At 36.5% G+C, this 20,206-nt stretch overlaps 1 protein-coding gene across 6 annotated transcripts in view; it reads right to left on the bottom strand.

Moving 5' to 3' along the window:
- The window catches only part of col14a1a (collagen, type XIV, alpha 1a), a 168,931-nt gene that overhangs the window by 36,106 nt on the left and 112,619 nt on the right, over nucleotides 1-20,206 (bottom strand). For all 6 annotated transcript variants that reach the window (XM_048152204.1, XM_048152198.1, XM_048152199.1 and 3 more), the window contains 4 exons: nucleotides 17,283-17,321; nucleotides 16,187-16,325; nucleotides 13,275-13,417; nucleotides 12,543-12,652 (listed from right to left, as the gene is read on the bottom strand). In XM_048152204.1, the coding sequence (XP_048008161.1) occupies nucleotides 12,543-12,652; nucleotides 13,275-13,417; nucleotides 16,187-16,325; nucleotides 17,283-17,321 (431 nt within the window). The remainder of the gene's footprint in view (nucleotides 1-12,542; nucleotides 12,653-13,274; nucleotides 13,418-16,186; nucleotides 16,326-17,282; nucleotides 17,322-20,206) is intronic.

Raw genomic sequence — 20,206 nt, forward strand, 5'->3', positions numbered from 1 at the left:
TGGGGACTTGGGTGGGAAAAAAATCCATGGACCACAGGTCTATAAGGTCCAGGTCCACTCCTGGCTCTGCGGTGGACTGACCCGCTTGCGTCAACTCCGGGGCTTTGATGTTCTCCGGCTCTGTAATGCTGCATTCACACGCGGCGTCACCGTTAACGTTTGATGGAAGGTGTGTCTGAAGCTTGTGTTGACGTGACCGTTATAGTGATAACAGCCAATCACATTACTTTCCGGTGTTGCATGAAGGCAGTTGGCTAGTGACTGCTCTAGAGTGTTTGCATAAGGCGATCTGATTGGCTGACGCCTGCGTTGGCGCTTGAAAAGTTGAGAAATCTTCAATTTCTGCCGCTTGCAACATGAACGAAGCAACGCAACAGAACCCACAATTCAGTTCGGCAACGCATGACGTCACCCATTCAAAGTAAATGAGAAGCGTTAACGCCGACGCCCCGTGTGAATGCAGCGTAACAATCTCGGTGAGCGCCTTGGGCTTGCTGGCTGAGGGAAAAAGGCCGCCGTTTCGGAGCGTCCAGGCCAGATAATCCAAATATGGCCTGCTCTCTGGGAGGAGAAGGAGACACAGCGCTGGTGAGTCCATCTTCTTTACTCAATTTGAGGTTCTGTCATTCTGTTACATGCTGGTGGCTTAGAAAACTCACAACGAAGATAATAGTAGAAAACACAGATATATATATATATATAAAACGGTTAGTTCCTGTCCTTGATTCTGATTGGTCAATAGCTGTGTTTTTTTCATGATAAAACACTGCTATGACTGCTTCACCCTTAGCAACCACTCTTAGCAACGTAAACTGTATGTTTTCCTGTGACTAGCAGCATTAGTCAAAGCATTTATCAGTTGCGTTTTGTTCTGTGTTCACAACATTTCAGTCTTTTCAATGTCTTTGTTACTGACTGACACACTCATAAAGAGAGTCTTTGCCGCCATCTAATGACATACTGATGTAACTTCTGTTGCTGTTCACGGTCAGGGACTATTTTTTCTGGTGGAAGGAAGGCTTTTAGTTAAAGCTTACTTCATGAAAGTTGTATCAATACATATTTTTGGCTTTAATATTTGTACTGTGTGGTAACCATTTTATAAAAGCAATAAGGTACTCGAGGCTAGTGCTGTATCGTGAATAAGTCACCCTTCAGCCATGACTTACTCACGATACAGCACACATATAACATACAATTGTAATACAGTAATAACCAACACAAACACAATACAGACACTACTCAATTCACACTGACTTGAGTCCTGAATTTAGGAGATTCACTGATAATGGTATAAAAGAATTCCTGTACCTGTTCAGGTATCTTTTCCGATATTTAACCGGCACCCTATAGCGTCTACCTGAAGGGAGTAATTCATATTCAGGGTACAGGACATGAGAGTTATCTGCTAGAATTTTATTTGCCTGTTTGACTATAGCCTTCCAAAGATAATTTGGAGGGAAGGACTCTCCCTCACCCCTATCACTTTCATTGCTGTATAGACCAATCTGTTTATTTGTGATTTTAACTTAACCGATATGTTACCAAACAAAGCTACAATTCCGTAACGTAACACACTCTCAATCACAGTGTGATAAATTAACATCAGTACTCTCTGTCCAACCCCAAACACCCGGAGTCTTCGCAAGAAGTACAGTCTCTGTTGGATCCTAGAACAAACATAACTCACATGGATATTCCAAGACAAATTACAGTCAATATGAACCCCCAAGTATTTGTAAGAATAAACCTGGGCAATACAAACGTTCTGGACCAACAATGGAGAATGATCCTCCACATGTCCGGGTCAAAAATCTTTTCTTCTGTTTTTTTTGTATTTACAATGAGATGATGCTCTTCACACCATTGTATAAACTTTTTAACCTCCAGACTATAACCAGAAATATCAGTATCCATATCCATAAGTCCCAAGATTGCAGTATCATCAGAAAACTTTACAATAAAAGTGCTGGAATGACTGCTTATACAATCGTTCGTATATAATGTAAACAGAATGGGAGAACTCACACATCCCTGAGGGACACCTCATAACACCAGATAATGTCTGATTCACCCTGACCTGCTGGGTCCTGTTGGTCAAAAAAGAACCATACCACCTAATAATATACGGGTTAACGGACATTTGTCTGAGCTTACTAAGAAGGATGTGTGGCTGCAGAGTATTAAAAGCAGAGCTGAAGTCTACAAATAAAAGTCTAGCATAGGCCTTGGGGTTTTCAAGATGATGCAGAATAAAATGCAAAATGGTTAGTATAGCATTATCAGTACCCCGATTGTCTTTATAGGCAAACCGATATGGATCTAACTGTCCCTTAATATTTGACTTCAGCTTCCTCACCATAAGCTTTTCCAAACACTTCATTACAATAGAAGTCAAGGCTACTGGTCTGTAATCATTACTTTCTTGAGGAACAGGTTTTTTTGGAATAGGAATAATGGTTGCCTTCTTCCAAAGCGATGGAACTGTATAAGAGTCAACTGACCTTTGAAAGACAGGGACCCAAGCTGGCGTAAGTTCCTCTGCACGTCTTCAAAAGAAATGCTGAATAATGCACATAATGAAAACCAAATCAACCTTGCCATGTCTACATTCAGTGTCTCTCTTGATTTACAGTGTGTGCTATTGTAAATTCCATACACTGCAGTCAGATGAACTGTAATTGTATCCAAAACAACCACAAAAACTAAAACAGAACAAGCTAAAATGGAGTTAGCAAAAGTTCATATTTGTATGTCAGAGTCGATTTCAGTATGAGACAGCACACATCGCCTGTTAATGGATTTGGGGTCTAAAACTCAATTTTCTCCAGTTCACTGGATGCAATTGTAAGTGCGAGTGTGCTGTCAGACAGGCGGGCTGATAGCAGACTCAGACCAAGCTCATTATTGTGAAGTCTCACATTAACGTCAATTATAAAGCATTATGAAGGGAGGCTGTTTAATACTTAGAAATTAAACTTCTCTATCAGGGTAGAAAAAAAACAGGCTGAGACAGATGAAATTTGGTCAAGTCTGTGTTAAGTCTGTTGGCAAATATGGATTTCCATACTGAATATCACCTTCCATTTTCTGAGTGGCAGGTGTTTCTGCAATGAAAGCCAATTAGATTCTGCAGCTGCAGCAGCGACATGCCGTTTAGGCAGGGACGGGTCTGTGTGCTCCATGTGTTTAACCTGAAAGTGGTGCTGAGAGTGTTTATGAGTGTGTCTGAGCTGGTCTGGCGATGGTAATGATGATCTGCTAAGCAGGAGTGGCAAAAGAGAATGAGAGGTCAGCATCACTTCTGTTTCAGCTCAGCCATCGCTGGTCACATCTGCCTCCTGATCAATTTCAGGATAATTCTGTTTTCAACATGATGGACTGACCCATTTCAGGCTTCATGACTATCAAAGGCATCTGCTCCTGTCCCCCTTTTAAACATGCAGTGTTTGGTTGTTAATATGTATTTGTGTCTTGTTTTCTAAGTAAAAATATAGGAGTATCCTTACCTGAGAAGCAAAATTACACTAAATACACTGGATTACACTGGATAACTCTGAGTGTGTGTGTGTGTGTGTGTGTGTGTATATATACGCATATATTAGGAGTGTAATGATACCCTCATATCACAATTCGATACTGAACTCACGATACGATATTATTGTGATAATCCAAGACATATGACAAAAATTTACAGTTGATTAAAATACTAAATTTGGTATTACATTGGGGGTGTAATATAAAAATATTCATGATTCTGAAGCTGAAAATACATAATTATTTTAGACGAATATGTTTGCACTCTGTCACTGACTACATATATTTAAAATAATGTATACATTATATACATTTAATACATTATATTCAACATTATATATAGTAGTTTAATGTAGTAGTGACACTAAAACTCCGCAATTTTTTTTCTTACACAGTAATTTTAATTTGTTTAATAATGTCACTATCCACAATATGATATTGCTGCATTTTTGTATTGCGATATATTGTGACACCCCTAATATATATATATATATATATATATATACATACACACACACACATATAAACATATGCATGTTCAACTTGTGTTTCACTGGAACAACAGAAGACAAACAAAAACTGTTGAAAGAAACTTTTTCTTTTTCCAATGTTTGTTGTTCTTTTTTCTTTTTTTTCTCAACTTTGTATCCCATTATTTTCTTTACAGATTTTGTAGATGTTCTTGGCATATCAGTGGATGTTTTTATGGCCTCAGGGACAGACCCAGGCAAGCACTAGAGACAAAGCCTCTTTAAGGCATCAGTTCACTGAATGGCCATATTCAAAACACCCCCGGGCAGCTATTTCAAGTCCTCCAAGTACAATCCTATATGCTTGAATGGGAATAGAGTGAAAAATATGTAACTTCTGTCAAAATTACAATTTAAACAATTGTTATTATTTAAATAACATTAAAATATTAAAAAATGCAATCAAAACAAATAAAACCTGACAAGAATTGTATTATATGTCCTGCTTAAGCTCAAATTATGCAAAAAAAAAAAAAGAAAAAAAAAATGCTCTTTGAGATTGCCTCTTTGAATTGTAAGTCAGGAAATCTACTTCTTTATATCAAGAAAAGAAAAGAAAAGAAAAGAAAAGAAAAGAAAAGAAAAGAAAAGAAAAGAAAAGAAAAGAAAAGAAAAGAAAAGAAAAGAAAAGAAAAGAAAAGAAAAGAAAAGAAAAGAAAAGAAAAGAAAAGAAAAGAAAAGGATTATACCAAAACTTCTGAGAGGCATATTTGGAAGTGTATATGACTGGATAGCAATGCCAAGAAGAAGAAGGAAAAAAAAGAAAGAAAAACATAACAGACACCACACCATCATATTTACAGTCTGATGTTTTTTCCGACTCCACACTGCCCAAACAAATGGTACAAAACAGAGGTTGTTGGGTTTTGCTGTATTGGTGTCCATTACCAGGTTGGTGACTGGGACAATGTGAAAACAACTGTTATGTTCTAGATCTCTAAATCCTCTGCACCTGTCTAAATCCAAACACTTTAGAATATGTAGCATTTGTTAGGTCTGTGGAAACCAGCCTTTACAGCCAGACTATATTTTTAGTAATTCTGTACCCAGCTTTGCATGGCTACTAAACTGGTACTAAACAAGCCAAACCTCCCAATCATCACATATATAGCACAGATATGGACAATAATGTCATGTTTTGATTTATTTGATGTGTAAGACATGTTTTCGTTCTAAAATAATACTCAAATCTAATGAATCTAAGCTGATTTATGCTGCTTTGGTGCTGGTCTAGCTGGTTGACCAACACTACCATGCTGTTAAGCAGCAGAAAGCTGGATGACCAATGAATTCATTTTTTGAATTCAGTTCAGTTTTCTTCATTGAAAGCTGGTGGTAAGTATATTTAAAGGTGCCCTAGAACGTTCTTTCACAAGATGTAATATAAGTCTAAGGTGTCCCCTGAATGTATCTGTGAAGGTGCAGCTCAAAATACCCCATAGATTTTTTTAAATAATTTTTTTTTAACTGCCTATTTTGGGACATCATTAACTATGCACCGATTCAGGCTGCGGCCCCTTTAAATCTCACACTCCCTGCCCCCCCGAGCTCTCGACTATAATACAGTGCATAAACAAAGTTCACACAGCAAATATAACCCTCAAATAGATCTTTACAATTTGTTTGTCATTCATGCTGCATGCATGCTTCAGATCATGTGACTTTAGTATTTATTTGGATGTTTACATTTGATTCTGAATGAGTTTGATAGTGCTCTGTGGCTAAAGCTAACATTACACACTGTTGGAGAGATTTATAAAGAATGAAGTTGTGTTTATGAACTAAACAGACTGCAAATGTTTAAAAATGAAAATAACGACGGCTCTCGTCTCCGTGAATACAGTAATAAACAATGGTAACTTTAACCACATTTAACAGTACATTAGCAACATGCTAACGAAACATTTAGAAAGACAATTTACAAATATCACTAAAAATATAATGATATCATGGATCATGTCAGTTATTATTGCTCCATCTGCCATTTTACGCTGTTGTCCTTGCTTGCTTACCTAGTCTGATGATTCAGCTGTGCAGATCCAGATGTTAATACTGGCTTGTCTAATGCCTTGAACATGGGCTGGCATATGCAAATATTGGGGGCGTACATATTAATGACCCCGAATGTAACATATGTTGAGATTCGCCTGTTCTTCAGAGGTCTTTTAAACAAATGAGATTTACATAAGAAGGAGGAAGCAATGGAGTTTGAAACTCAATGTATGTCTTTTCCATGTACTGAACTCTTGGTATTCAACTATGCCAAGGTAAATTCAATTTTTGATTCTAGGGCACCTTTAACATCTTAACATTATTATTTAACATAATGGATAATTTGGCTTTACTTGGAATAAAAAAAAAAATCTCAAAATTCTCAAATCTCAACACACAATTTATCATATACTAAAATCAATAAATTTAAATAATTTTTATCCCACTAAAAATCTTTCACACAATGTAACACCAATGAGACATTTAAATTAACCAAATGAGAAAAAAAAAAAAAAAAAAAAAAAAAAAGAACTCTGCTCTCGATACTATAGATCCCAAAAAGCTAGTGTGTGATAAAAGAAAGCACATTATGAATGATTATGTTTGTGATATTAATATTTCTTTGTGGCTTATTCTTTTTATGAACAACAAGTGTTGTCCGAGTAGCCTTGTTTCACTCGGTTTAAACGTTCTTGTGTCAGCACTTCCTCCAAATGTATTCTACACAGTTCTCACCTTGATTCGAAATGCACACGAGCAGCATGATAACAGTACAAAATAACATCCATAAGACGAGCCACTGAAATATCTGATGCGTCACAGCGTCCACATGACTTCCTCTCACGACCTTGCAAAATTACAACCGTTGAGCACTGGCTTTAGAAAGTGCGGAATAAGTCATGGTTGAGAGGAACGGGGCGTTTTTAATAGAGGGCCGACAAGAGTCCTAGACCCCCTCTCACATCCTCCAGGATCTCTGGCAAGTCGGGTGTTTTATTTAAAAGCTGTCAAAACAACTCAAGCCAACTGTGCGTTACTGGGGGTCAGCGGTATTGAGGACAGTGAAACAGGGTTTAAATTGTGGAAATCAGATTCAGCTGTGGCCAGATAAACTCAGAGCTTTAGCCACAAAGCTCTGAATACAAATCTCATTAGAAACTACAAAATGAAACTGTGCCGACTCAATGCTGTAGCGTCACTCTATAAAGCAGATTATTTTAGTTTGTGTGCTGAACGCTCACTTAAATGCAAATAGAGATAAATTACTGTAACATATCTTAGTTTGTGTGTTTGTTTAGCACACTTTGTGTTTATTTTTCATATTACCTATTTGGGTCATTCTCAAACAATCTAGATTTTCTGATTTACAAAATGTTGAGAAAAAATGCTAACTTATAAGGTCTTACAAGTGGTATAGCAGATAAAAGGGATGAGGGATTTTTTCAGTATCTTGAAGATTTTTTTTTAAATAATATTTTATATGGAGTTTCTTGACTATTTAACTTTTTATGACTGAAAAGTCAAGAGACATGTTTGTCATCATAATTTGCAAATGACCCATTTACAGCTGCACAAAAAACACAAAAGTTGAACAAGCGATAAAAAAAGACAGGTGAAATTCTTAAATGAAAGTTTTTAAATCCTGCTTATTCCTCAGCATTTAGATGAGACGAGCAGTGATTTATTTATTAATTCAGAATCCGGAGCCGAGACAGTGCTGAAGTAATCTGTATTACTCACAGACTCTAATCTTGACGAGCTCTGCCAAGAGGGATTACCCTACAAACACATCATAAGTGATGTCAGGAGAATACTTGCTCATAAACACACACGCCACTGCATCAAAGGCTGCGGACGGCTTGTCATGCATTCAAAGGTAAAACACACTTGGCAGGAAAAGGGAATTATAACCAGACAAGCAACACACAGAGTCTTGGAATACATCAGACAGGCTCTCAAACCTACTGGAGGGCGGAAGAGTGATAGAGAGCTCTTCAACAGCACGGATGTGAAGAAAGAATACATAAAATGAACAGGACAGGGCTATCATAAGCCATTTTCATACTGTCAGAACTCTATAGAGCATACCCTGGGTGAAATAATAATTGAAATTCCCTGGTGGACGTTTAAGAAACATAGCTGAAAGCATCTCTTCCTGTCTGTTACTGACCTGCAGTGCACTTGGCCTGAAAGGACAGGTGCAAAGGAAGCTTATAGAACTTGTATGAAATTTTGTATTGCATTGGTTTATATTAATATGCTAATAAATCATTCATATATACACTCTAAAAAATGCTGGGTTAAAAACAACCCAAGTTGGGTTGAAAATAGACAAACAGCAATTGGGTTGTTTTAACTCAGCGGTTGGGTTAAATGTTTTATTTAACCCAACTATTGTTTAAAAATTACTATATGGCTGGCTTAAAATTAACCCAAAATAGGCTGGAAATTAAAAATCAGACACATAATTACTAGAGGCAAAAATAATAATCAAAAGGTGAACATTTATTAATAAGCAATTTAATAAATGTTTGTTTAATTATTCATTTAAAGTATTAAGAAATGTTTATTTATTAAACATATAAATAAATGTTCATTTCCAGCGTATTTTGCATTCATTTTAAGCGAGCAATAAACAATTAAACAATAGCTGAGTTAAATAAAACTACCAAGCAGGTTGGGCAAACATTTAACCCAATCGCTGGGTTAAAACATCCCAAACACCGGATTAAACATCCCAGTCGCTGGGTTAAAACATCTCACTCGCTGGGTTAAAACATCCCAAACACTGGATTAAACATCCCAATCAGTGGGTTAAAACATCTCATTAGCTGGGTTAAAACATCCCAAACACTGGATTAAACATCCCAATCGCTGGGTTAAAACATCTCAATCGCTGGGTTAAAACATCCCAAACGCTGGGTTAAACATCCCAATCGCTGAGTTAAAACATCTCAATCGCTGGGTTAAAACATCCCAAACGCTGGGTTAAACATCTCAATCGCTGGATTAAAACATCTCAATCGCTGGGTTAAAACATCCCAAACACTGGATTAAACATCCCAATCACTGGGTTAAAACATCCCAAACACTGGATTAAACATCCCAATCACTGGGTTAAACATCTCATTCGCTGGGATAAAACATCCCAAACACTGGATTAAACATCCCAAACACTGGGTTAAAACATCCCAATTGCTGGGTTAAAACATCTCAATCACTGGGTTAAACATCTCAACTGCTGGGTTAAAACATCTCAAACACTGGATTAAACATCCCAATCACTGGGTTAAACATCCCAATCACTGGGTTAAAACATCCCAATCGCTGGGTTAAAACATCTCAATCACTGGGTTAAAATATCCCAAACACTGGATTAAACATCCCAATCGCTGGGTTAAAACGTCTCAATTGCTGGGTTAAAACATCCCAAACGCTGGGTTAAACATCTCAATCGCTGGATTAAAACATCTCAATCACTGGGCTAAAACATCCCAAACACTGGATTAAACATCCCAATCACTGGGTTAAAACATCCCAAACACTGGATTAAACATCCCAATCACTGTGTTAAAACATCCCAATCGCTGGGTTAAAACATCTCAATCACTGGGTTAAACATCTCAATTGCTGGGTTAAAACATCTCAAACACTGGATTAAACATCCCAATCACTGGATTAAACATCCTAATCACTGGGTTAAAACATCCCAATCGCTGGGTTAAAACATCTCAATCACTGGGTTAAACATCTCAATTGCTGGGTTAAAACATCTCAAACACTGGATTAAACATCCCAATCACTGGGTTAAACATCTCATTCGTTGGGTTAAAACATCCCAAACACTGGATTAAACATCCCAATCACTGGGTTAAAACATCCCAATCGCTGGGTTAAAACATCTCAATCACTGGGTTAAAACATCCCAAACACTGGATTAAACATCCCAATCGCTGGGTTAAAACGTCTCAATCGCTGGGTTAAAACATCCCAAACGCTGGGTTAAACATCTCAAACACTGGATTAAACATCCCAATCAGTGGGTTAAAACATCTCAATCACTGGGTTAAACATCTCAATAGCTGGGTTAAAACATCTCAAACACTGGATTAAACATCCCAATCACTGGGTTAAACATCCCAATCACTGGGTTAAAACATCCCAATCGCTGGGTTAAAACATCTCAATCACTGGGTTAAAATATCCCAAACACTGGATTAAACATCCCAATCGCTGGGTTAAAACGTCTCAATTGCTGGGTTAAAACATCCCAAACGCTGGGTTAAACATCTCAATCGCTGGATTAAAACATCTCAATCGCTGGGCTAAAACATCCCAAACACTGGATTAAACATCCCAATCACTGGATTAAAACATCCCAAACACTGGATTAAACATCCCAATCACTGTGTTAAAACATCCCAATCGCTGGGTTAAAACATCTCAATTGCTGGGTTAAAACATCTCAAACACTGGATTAAACATCCCAATCACTGGATTAAACATCCTAATCACTGGGTTAAAACATCCCAATCGCTGGGTTAAAACATCTCAATTACTGGGTTAAAACATCTCAAACACTGGATTAAACATCCCAATCAGTGGGTTAAAACATCTCATTAGCTGGGTTAAAACATCCCAAACACTGGATTAAACATCCCAATCGCTGGGTTAAAACGTCTCAATCGCTGGGTTAAAACATCCCAAACGCTGGGTTAAACATCCCAATCGCTGAGTTAAAACATCTCAATCGCTGGGTTAAAACATCCCAAACGCTGGGTTAAACATCTCAATCGCTGGATTAAAACATCTCAATCGCTGGGTTAAAACATCCCAAACACTGGATAAAACATCCCAATCACTGGGTTAAAACATCCCAAACACTGGATTAAACATCCCAATCACTGGGTTAAACATCTCATTCGCTGGATTAAAACATCCCAAACACTGGATTAAACATCCCAATCACTGGGTTAAAACATCCCAATCGCTGGGTTAAAACATCTCAATCACTGGGTTAAACATCCCAATTGCTGGGTTAAAACATCTCAAACACTGGATTAAACATCCCAATCACTGGGTTAAACATCTCATTCGCTGGGTTAAAACATCCCAAACACTGGATTAAACATCCCAATCACTAGGTTAAAACATCCCAATCGCTGGGTTAAAACATCTCAATCACTGGGTTAAAACATCCCAAACACTGGATTAAACATCCCAATCGCTGGGTTAAAACGTCTCAATTGCTGGGTTAAAACATCCCAAACGCTGGGTTAAACATCTCAATCGCTGGATTAAAACATCTCAATCGCTGGGTTAGAACATCCCAAACACTGGATTAAACATCCCAATCACTGGGTTAAAACATCCCAAACACTGGATTAAACATCCCAATCACTGGGTTAAACATCTCATTCGCTGGGTTAAAACATCCCAAACACTGGATTAAACATCCCAATTGCTGGGTTAAAACATCTCAAACACTGGATTAAACATCCCAATCACTGGGTTAAACATCTCATTCGTTGGGTTAAAACATCCCAAACACTGGATTAAACATCCCAATCACTGGGTTAAAACATCCCAATCGCTGGGTTAAAACATCTCAATCACTGGGTTAAAACATCCCAAACACTGGATTAAACATCCCAATCGCTGGGTTAAAACATCCCAAACGCTGGGTTAAACATCTCAATCGCTGGATTAAACATCCCAATCGCTGAGTTAAAACATCTCAATCGCTGGGTTAAAACATCCTAAACACTGGATTAAACATCCCAATCACTGGGTTAAAACATCTCAATCGCTGGGTTAAAACAACCCAGTCGCTATGGATTAAAATAACCCATTTGCTGGGTTAAAACAACCCATTCACTCGATATTTTAGAGTGTGTATATATATATATATATATATATATATATATATATATATATATATATATATATATATATATATATGAACAAAATGTATAGAATGTAATATATAGAGATGAACTCTGAAGGTTACAGAGATCGCTTGTTACAGTGACTAACCAATTAGCTGTTTGAACATTGTGAATTCACTGTACATCAGATAAAATTCAATTTGATATGAGAGAAAAAATGTATTGCTTCCAAAACCATACATAGTAGGTGAGAATGAGGCAAAGCAGACAGCTAAAATATACCTAAAAAAAAATTAGCAATATTCGGTTGTGACAGTCAAGGCACAACTATAAAGAAAATGAGGTAACTTTATAAAAGGAAATTAGTGTATTCAGCTGTATTTGGTCATTTGGCGCACTGACTGGTTGTAGCATGAATTAACATTAACTTTGATTACTATAATTCAAACATTTCCAAAGTCCAGCATAAATCATGACTCTTCTGACAAGAAAAAGAAAACCTCAACCATGAGACCGAAACACAAATGACTGTACAGTACAGTTTCTTTAATCACAGTCATAGCTGGATCATGCATTAAATCTGAGAAAGACTGACCTTATGGAAACTGCCATAGAAAATCTTCTTAATTTCAGTTCCTTCGAAAGTCACCGTTTGAAATTCACCCTTGTAGTCGTAATTGAAAAAGGTTAATGTTTTCCCTCCGTCTGAAGACAGACAAAAAAAATTAGACTCAAGTGTCTTTTAACTCAGCGGTTCTCAACTGGTTTTGTTCCAGGACTAAGATTTTACACATCAAGTGGCGACTCCACACAGTATCAAAATCATTTATTATACAAAAATATTACAGTGCTTTCATGCTCTCAGCAGCGAATAATTTATGCACTGTGGTCAGCACAAACCATGTTTATTCTCATTTTAAACCAATATTAATGCAGTCTTGGTTGTATTTTCTTATACCTTGTGTAAATTTGTGCCACAGAGTTTGATTAGACACACAGCCACTAACACCACCACCAACAACAACAACAAAAAAAATGCAAAGTGTTTTCTTCTCCTTTATGAAAGTGGGTAAGCCCATGTCTTTTGCCAGTGTAATTTTGCATAATTATATGGTTGGTTGCATTTTATTATTTGCATTTAGCAGTGTCACTGTTTGCGACCCATTTTGGGTTATGACCCACCAGTTGAGAACCACTGTTTGAAAAACATTTAATTGATAATAATAAAAAAAAACATTGTTTTACATTATAGTAGAGAATATTTAAATAATCTATTAAATCATTTTTAATATATTTTTTTTTTACAAGATTTTATGTTGGGACTTACTGTCCAGGATAATGCCCACCAGTGGCTCATTGTTTTTGTCGAGGATTTCCCACAATGCAAAAGGTTCCTGAGGAGTTTCAGGCAGTATGCGAAAGAGCATAGATATTGTGTAGTCGGAGGGAAGGCCTTCGGGATGTAGATACCTGTAAACATAAATCACACATAAGTAGAGCTGTGCAATGGGCATCTATATGAACTCCTTCACATCATGTTTGAAACAATAAACTGAAACTGTCTGACACTTTTCAGGGTTTTTTTTTTTAGATGTGCTAAAATAAACTGGGGGTGGGGAAACAAGATATCATGGCCACAATAGTGCTGTCAAAAGTACTGACCGTGATACCAAGTTGGTACTGAAATTTTAAAAATGTGATGCTTTGAGCGCTGTTGAGCGGATTCGTAAACACCTCTGATTGGCCATTGTGTTCACACACTCATTAGATATGTCTGTGATTGGCTACAATGATCAACGCTTCAAAAACATGTAAACAGACATCAATGACGCTTTTCACCGAATGTTTAGACAGATACACATGGTGACCGGTCCGCTGTTAGGCGCCTGCTTTCAAACGCTCCCGCTTTCAAATTCAAACACTTCCATGTGCTTTCAAATGCTCCTGTGCGTTGATCATTGTAGCCAATAATAGACATATCTGATGAGTGCGTGAACACAATGGCCAATCAGAGGTGTTTACGAATACTCTCAACAGCGCTCAAAGCGCCACATTTTTAAAATTTCAGTTCCAACTTGGTATCGCGATCAGTACTTTGGACAACACTGGGTCACAAATTAAGAAACTGTTCCCTCGTTTTACACAGTGTAGCCATGTTCTACTAATTCACTACCTCTTTTTAGTACAGTGTGGCCACAATCCACTGTTCTTGAGTCCCATGGAAGAGCTCCAGAAGGATAAAAGAAGGAGTGACGACAGTGAAGGGCGAGAGAACACCAGGCCTTTATGTTATTTTGTTTTATTTTATGCAGCAGTTGTCCGTAAGGGGCGTGTTGTATATTTTTTTTTGTGATTAAAGTTATGTTTACTGTTCACCGGTTACCGCCTCCTCCTTCTTTGAGCCTTTAAAGGGATAGTTCACCCAAAAATGAAAATTTTATGTTTATCTGCTTACCCCCAGCGCATCCAAGATGTAGGTGTCTTTGTTTCTTCAGTAGAACACAAATGATGATTTTTAACTGCAACCGCTGCCGTCTGTCAGTGGTATAATGCAAGTCAGCGGGAACTTGGACTATAAGAGTAAATGAAACACGACAGACAAATCCAAATTAAACCCTGCGGCTCGTGACAACACATTGATGTCTTAAGACACGAAACGATCGGTTTGTGTGAGAAACCGAACAGTATTTATATCATTTTTTACCTCTAATACACCACTATGTCCAACTGCATTCATCACTCGATTCGTTTGGTCTGATCGCGCGCTCTGACAACGGCAGTAATGTCTCGCGCATATGCTTCAATGAGAGCGAGACATCACTGCCGCTGTCAGAGTGCGATCAGACCAAACGAATCGAGTGATGAATGCAGTTGGACATAGTGGTGTATTAGAGGTAAAAAATGATATAAATACTGTTCGGTTTCTCACACAAACCGATCGTTTCGTGTCTTAAGACATCAATGTGTTGTCACGAGCCGCAGGGTTTAATTTGGATTTGTCTGTCGTGTTTCATTTACTCTTATAGTCCAAGTTCCCGCTGACTTGCATTATACCACTGACAGACGGCAGCGGTTGCAGTTAAAAATCATCATTTGTGTTCTACTGAAGAAACAAAGACACCTACATCTTGGATGCGCTGGGGGTAAGCAGATAAACATAAAATTTTCATTTTTGGGTGAACTATCCCTTTAACATTGTTACAAACTTACTCAAATGTGGACACAATTTAATAAGTCTGTAACTATTCTTTCCCGCCTGCCACGTACGTGGCTCCGTACTGATCAATTCATCCAAATACCAGATTTGGCATCAGACTTGTGAATAGTTTTGGTACTAAATTTTTTTAGTAAAAGGCCATAAGACCTAAATTTGGCAAGCATCAGACTATATGAGAATTTTTTTTTTCTTTTTTTTTCTTTATTTTTATTTTTAGTGAGTTGACAAAAAGAGAGATATTCCACTCTTGTAATTTCTCAACAAGAACAAAAACCTTTTATTCTATAGGCTCAATACATTCCAATGCACCCACATGGCACAGATACTGTAGAACAGTCAAAACAAAATTATCAATGTCAAATATAACACAACACAGCCACTGAAATTTAATCAAATAAAACAGATGACTAAAATAAACATAGATACATTAAAAAAGTAGTACTTTACAGTAGTGAAACAGAAACTGCACAGCCAGTAAAACAGATCCTCTACTTCATGAGCACCTTCCACTAAAGAACAAACGTGAACTGTATCCAGAGCGCTGCCATTACCCTGTGAGTCATTGGCCTTTCTCATAATCATCGATGAGATTATCATAATAACAGTGTTATAGTAATTCCCAGCTGCCTGAGTGCAAGTTAAAGTGAGGCTGTGGTTTGCGAGATTTACAATAGAGGAGACCCTTGTGCTGAAACCCTCCACTTTAATAACAACATTCCCCCTGAGCGTAGGAAAGTGAACCTAATCTAAATATTATCACATTCTGGGAAGGAGAAGGAGGGTCAGTGCTCGGGGATCAGGCACAGAAGCCCGATCACTCTTTATGCTGCATGTAAGAGAGGGGCTAATCTATTCCTGCTAACTTAAACTGCTTCATCTAGATTTGATTAAACTCAATCTATATTATGGCTTTGATTTGACAGGTGACATGTTACAGCTAACACACATTTTTCTCATTTCAGAGAGTTTCAATTGAGCGTAATGATATGCTTTCTCACATATAGAAACACACACACACATACCTGGTAGGCTGGGAGACGAGGGCGTCCTTGTGTAACCGGTAGCAGGGAAAGCTGTTGAAAGTCCCAGGCTCCATTGAGACACCTTGCACACTGCTGTAGTGCTTCTCAACCAAACCAAACATCTCCATCATACGGAAACCTGCAAAGGACAACAGAAAAGTGTCAAGTATGCTGATCTAAAGAACACAACCTTTCAAAAGTTTGTTTTTGAAAGAAGTCTCTTATGCTCACCAAGGCTGAATTTATTTGATTAAAACTAGTCATTTTGTGAAATTTTGTTATAACAATTTAAAATAACTGTTTTCTGTTTTAATATATTTTAAAATGTAATTTATTCCTGTGATGGCAACGTTGAATTTTCAGCATCATTACTCCAGTATTCAGTGTCACATGATCCTTCAGAAATCATTCTAATATGCTGATTTGCTGCTCAAGAAACATTTCCAATTATTATCAATATTGAAAACAGCTGGGCTGCTTAATATATTTTTGGAAATCCTAAAACTTTTTTTTTTTTTTTAAGAATTGAATAACTTTTTTTTAAACTGAAGATTTTCATAACAGTATAAAAGTCTTTACTGTCACTTTTGATCAATTTAATGAATCCTTTATGAATAAAATATTTTTTTTTTTTTTTAAATCATTAATTTAAATCACACACTGACCCCAAATGTTTGTATAGTAGTGTATGTAGTGTATGTATCAAATTTTAGCTAATTATAAGTTAATAAATGAATAAAAATAAAACAGACTGAAAAGTGAATAATTCAGTGGGCTATTTTTTAATGTCTTAAAGTGTGTATTTGCCAGCTTAATATATATATATATATATATATATAATATAATTTTTTTTTATAGGTGGTCAATTTAAGCAAAATTAACTGTGCTTTTTTCTTTCTTCAAAATCTAAACAATGGTGTGAGAATAAAATGACCCACTGGTCCTAATTAAGTAAAAGGCTTGTTAAATACTGACAGTAGATGAATAGATCTAATTCTTTAAATAAATCCAGAGATCCTATCCTCCCACCCAGCACAACAATGGTGTTTTTTATGTAAAGGTTACTGTGAGCCAGAAGCATTTATTGTTGTCTTACCAGCTAAAGTGTTCCCACTCATTAACACCGAGGGGCAAGCTGTAAAAGAAAAACAGAACACAGAAGTGCAAAACCTATCAATTCCCCAAGAACAAAGTGATTTTTGAAAATTACATGTTATATAATGATGCATTCAAATATTTTCCTATTCAGAGACCATTTTAACAGCAAAAGATTTCAAACTTGTATTTTAGACTTGACGTAAACTCCAGTCACAGGGGATGATTTCAGAGAACAGCAGAACTTAAAGTAATCCAAAAGCAATTACCCTGCAATATAAAAAGTCTTTAAACTGTAATGCCATTACTTGCCTAAATTCTTCTGAGTCAGCTGAATAATGTTAACCAGCAAATGTCAAACATGTAGGCATAATACCAAGGACACTGGCAAAATACAAAGTTCTGTCATGAAACTCTAGATGGTGTAGGCTCATAGGTCCTTAACTCAACCTGCTCGTAATCAGATTGTTATCTATAGGGCACAGCTGATTGGTTCTTGCTGTATCAGTAGCCAATTAGCTTAAATGCTCAACCTTCAAAATACTTTGGTAGCATTGGCTTAGCAGTGCAGCATGCTTCAGAAACCCTCCACCCTCCCCAGCTCCACCTGTATAGATCTACTACAGGTAATTCATGTACGCTATATTCTACAGCAGTAGCATGTCTTGATTAACATGAATAACACGATTTACTCACCCTCAAGCCATCCTAGTTGTGTATGACTATCTTTTTTCAGACGAACACAATTGGAGATATATTTAAAAATATCCTTAGTCCTCCAAGGTTTTTAATGGTTGTGAATTGGGGGTCGTGTTTTGAAGTAAAAGATAATGCACCCATCCATAAAAAAATGTATCCATATGACTCCAGGGGCCAGCTGTTCAAAAGTAATCTGATTGGATTTCGGCTATCTGATTGGACCAAATCTAGAAAATGGGTTGTTCAAAAGAAAAAAAGGGATTTTAAAATCAGATTAGATCACAAAATTCAATTTTGGTTTTGATCTGGATAAAATCATCAGTTTGTGTTGCTCAAAACGTTTTAGTAAGATTGGGATACCTTTGATCCAAAATATCTGGATTATACTGATCCCATCAGAAGGGTGGAATTCAGGAACAAAAATGTAATAAAACTTTAAAACTGGTCAGAAATACAACATTTTTATCATGTAATATATACAAACATTTTTATATTTTGCTCTTGATTAGTTTAACTGTTAAAGTAATAAATTAGAAGTAGGCATTAGGCTACACCTTTAGTATTTTGGTAACCTACTGTAAAGTAAAAAAGAGATTTTGGTGCCATAAAATAATCCACAAACAAAAATATTAGATTTAATTCAAAGTGTTTTTTGATCACTGTTTGTAAACTACATTGGCACAATCATAAGAGATGAACCAGTCAAAAGTTCTTTGCGAGCGAATGTAAAGTTTCTCTGGTGAACGCAAAAGCATTGAAATGTTTTTTTTCCTCATCTCATATTCTTTTTATCACCATTTCCCTTTAGGGGGTAGTAATCCAGATTTGGTAATCTGAAAAAGTGTGTATCTGGATCAGGGTTGATCCAATCCAATTTTGCTTTGAAAAACCAGCACAAAAGTAAGATGGATTACCTGATCCTGGATGGCAAAACATGGGATTTCCAAATCCAGATCATTCTGATCCAGATTAAACTTTTTGAACAACTGGTCCCAGGGGGTTAATAAAGGCCTTCTGAAGCGAAGCAATGCATTTTTGTAAGAAAAATATCCATATTTAAAACTTTATAAATTCAAATATCTAGCTTCCAGCAGATGACTGTATGCAGAATGCGCAAGTCAATTTGGGCCGAAGAGCAACCTTTGACCCGGTTGCAATAACGAACAGAAGAGAGAGCAAAACAAAACACCAGTCATGAATTAGTCTAAAACGAGAAATTTTAAAGAGAAATGTCATCAGATTTCGATATAAGAGAAGAGGAGCTTAAATTTGTTTCACAGCCCTATTTGTTTGAACCGCTAGAGGCGTCAAAGCTTACGATACTCCTACATCCTGCGTCATACATCACGTCAGAGGATTACTCATTTAGCGCAAGTCGACTTACGAATTCTGCGTACGGTCATCCACCAGAAGCTAGTTATTTGAATTTATAAAGTTTTAAATATGGATATTTTTCTTACAAAAACAAATCGCTTCCCTTCAGAAGGCCTTTATTAACCCACTGGAGTCGTATGGATTACTTTTTTTATGGACGGATGCATTATTTTTTAAAAAAGTGTCAAGTATGCTGATCTAAAGAACACAACCTTTCAAAAGTTTGTTTTTGAAAGAAGTCTCTTATGCTCACCAAGGCTGAATTTATTTGATTAAAACTAGTCATTTTGTGAAATTTTGTTATAACAATTTAAAATAACTGTTTTCTGTTTAATATATTTTAAAATGTAATTTATTCCTGTGATGGCAACGTTGAATTTTCAGCATCATTACTCCAGTATTCAGTGTCACATGATCCTTCAGAAATCATTCTAATATGCTGATTTGCTGCTCAAGAAACATTTCCAATTATTATCAATATTGAAAACAGCTGGGCTGCTTAATATATTTTTGGAAATCCTAAAACTTTTTTTTTTTTTTTAAGAATTGAATAACTTTTTTTTAAACTGAAGATTTTCATAACAGTATAAAAGTCTTTACTGTCACTTTTGATCAATTTAATGAATCCTTTATGAATAAAATATATTTTTTTTTAATTTTAAATCATTAATTTAAATCACACACTGACCCCAAATGTTTGTATAGTAGTGTATGTAGTGTATGTATCAAATTTTAGCTAATTATAAGTTAATAAATGAATAAAATGATTAAATATTAAATATTTTTTACTTCAAAACGTGCCCCCCCCCCATTCACAACCATTATAAAGCTTGGAGGACTAAGGATATTTTT

Source organism: Megalobrama amblycephala, linkage group LG13 (assembly GCF_018812025.1).
Source record: "Megalobrama amblycephala isolate DHTTF-2021 linkage group LG13, ASM1881202v1, whole genome shotgun sequence".
NCBI lineage: Eukaryota > Metazoa > Chordata > Actinopteri > Cypriniformes > Xenocyprididae > Megalobrama > Megalobrama amblycephala.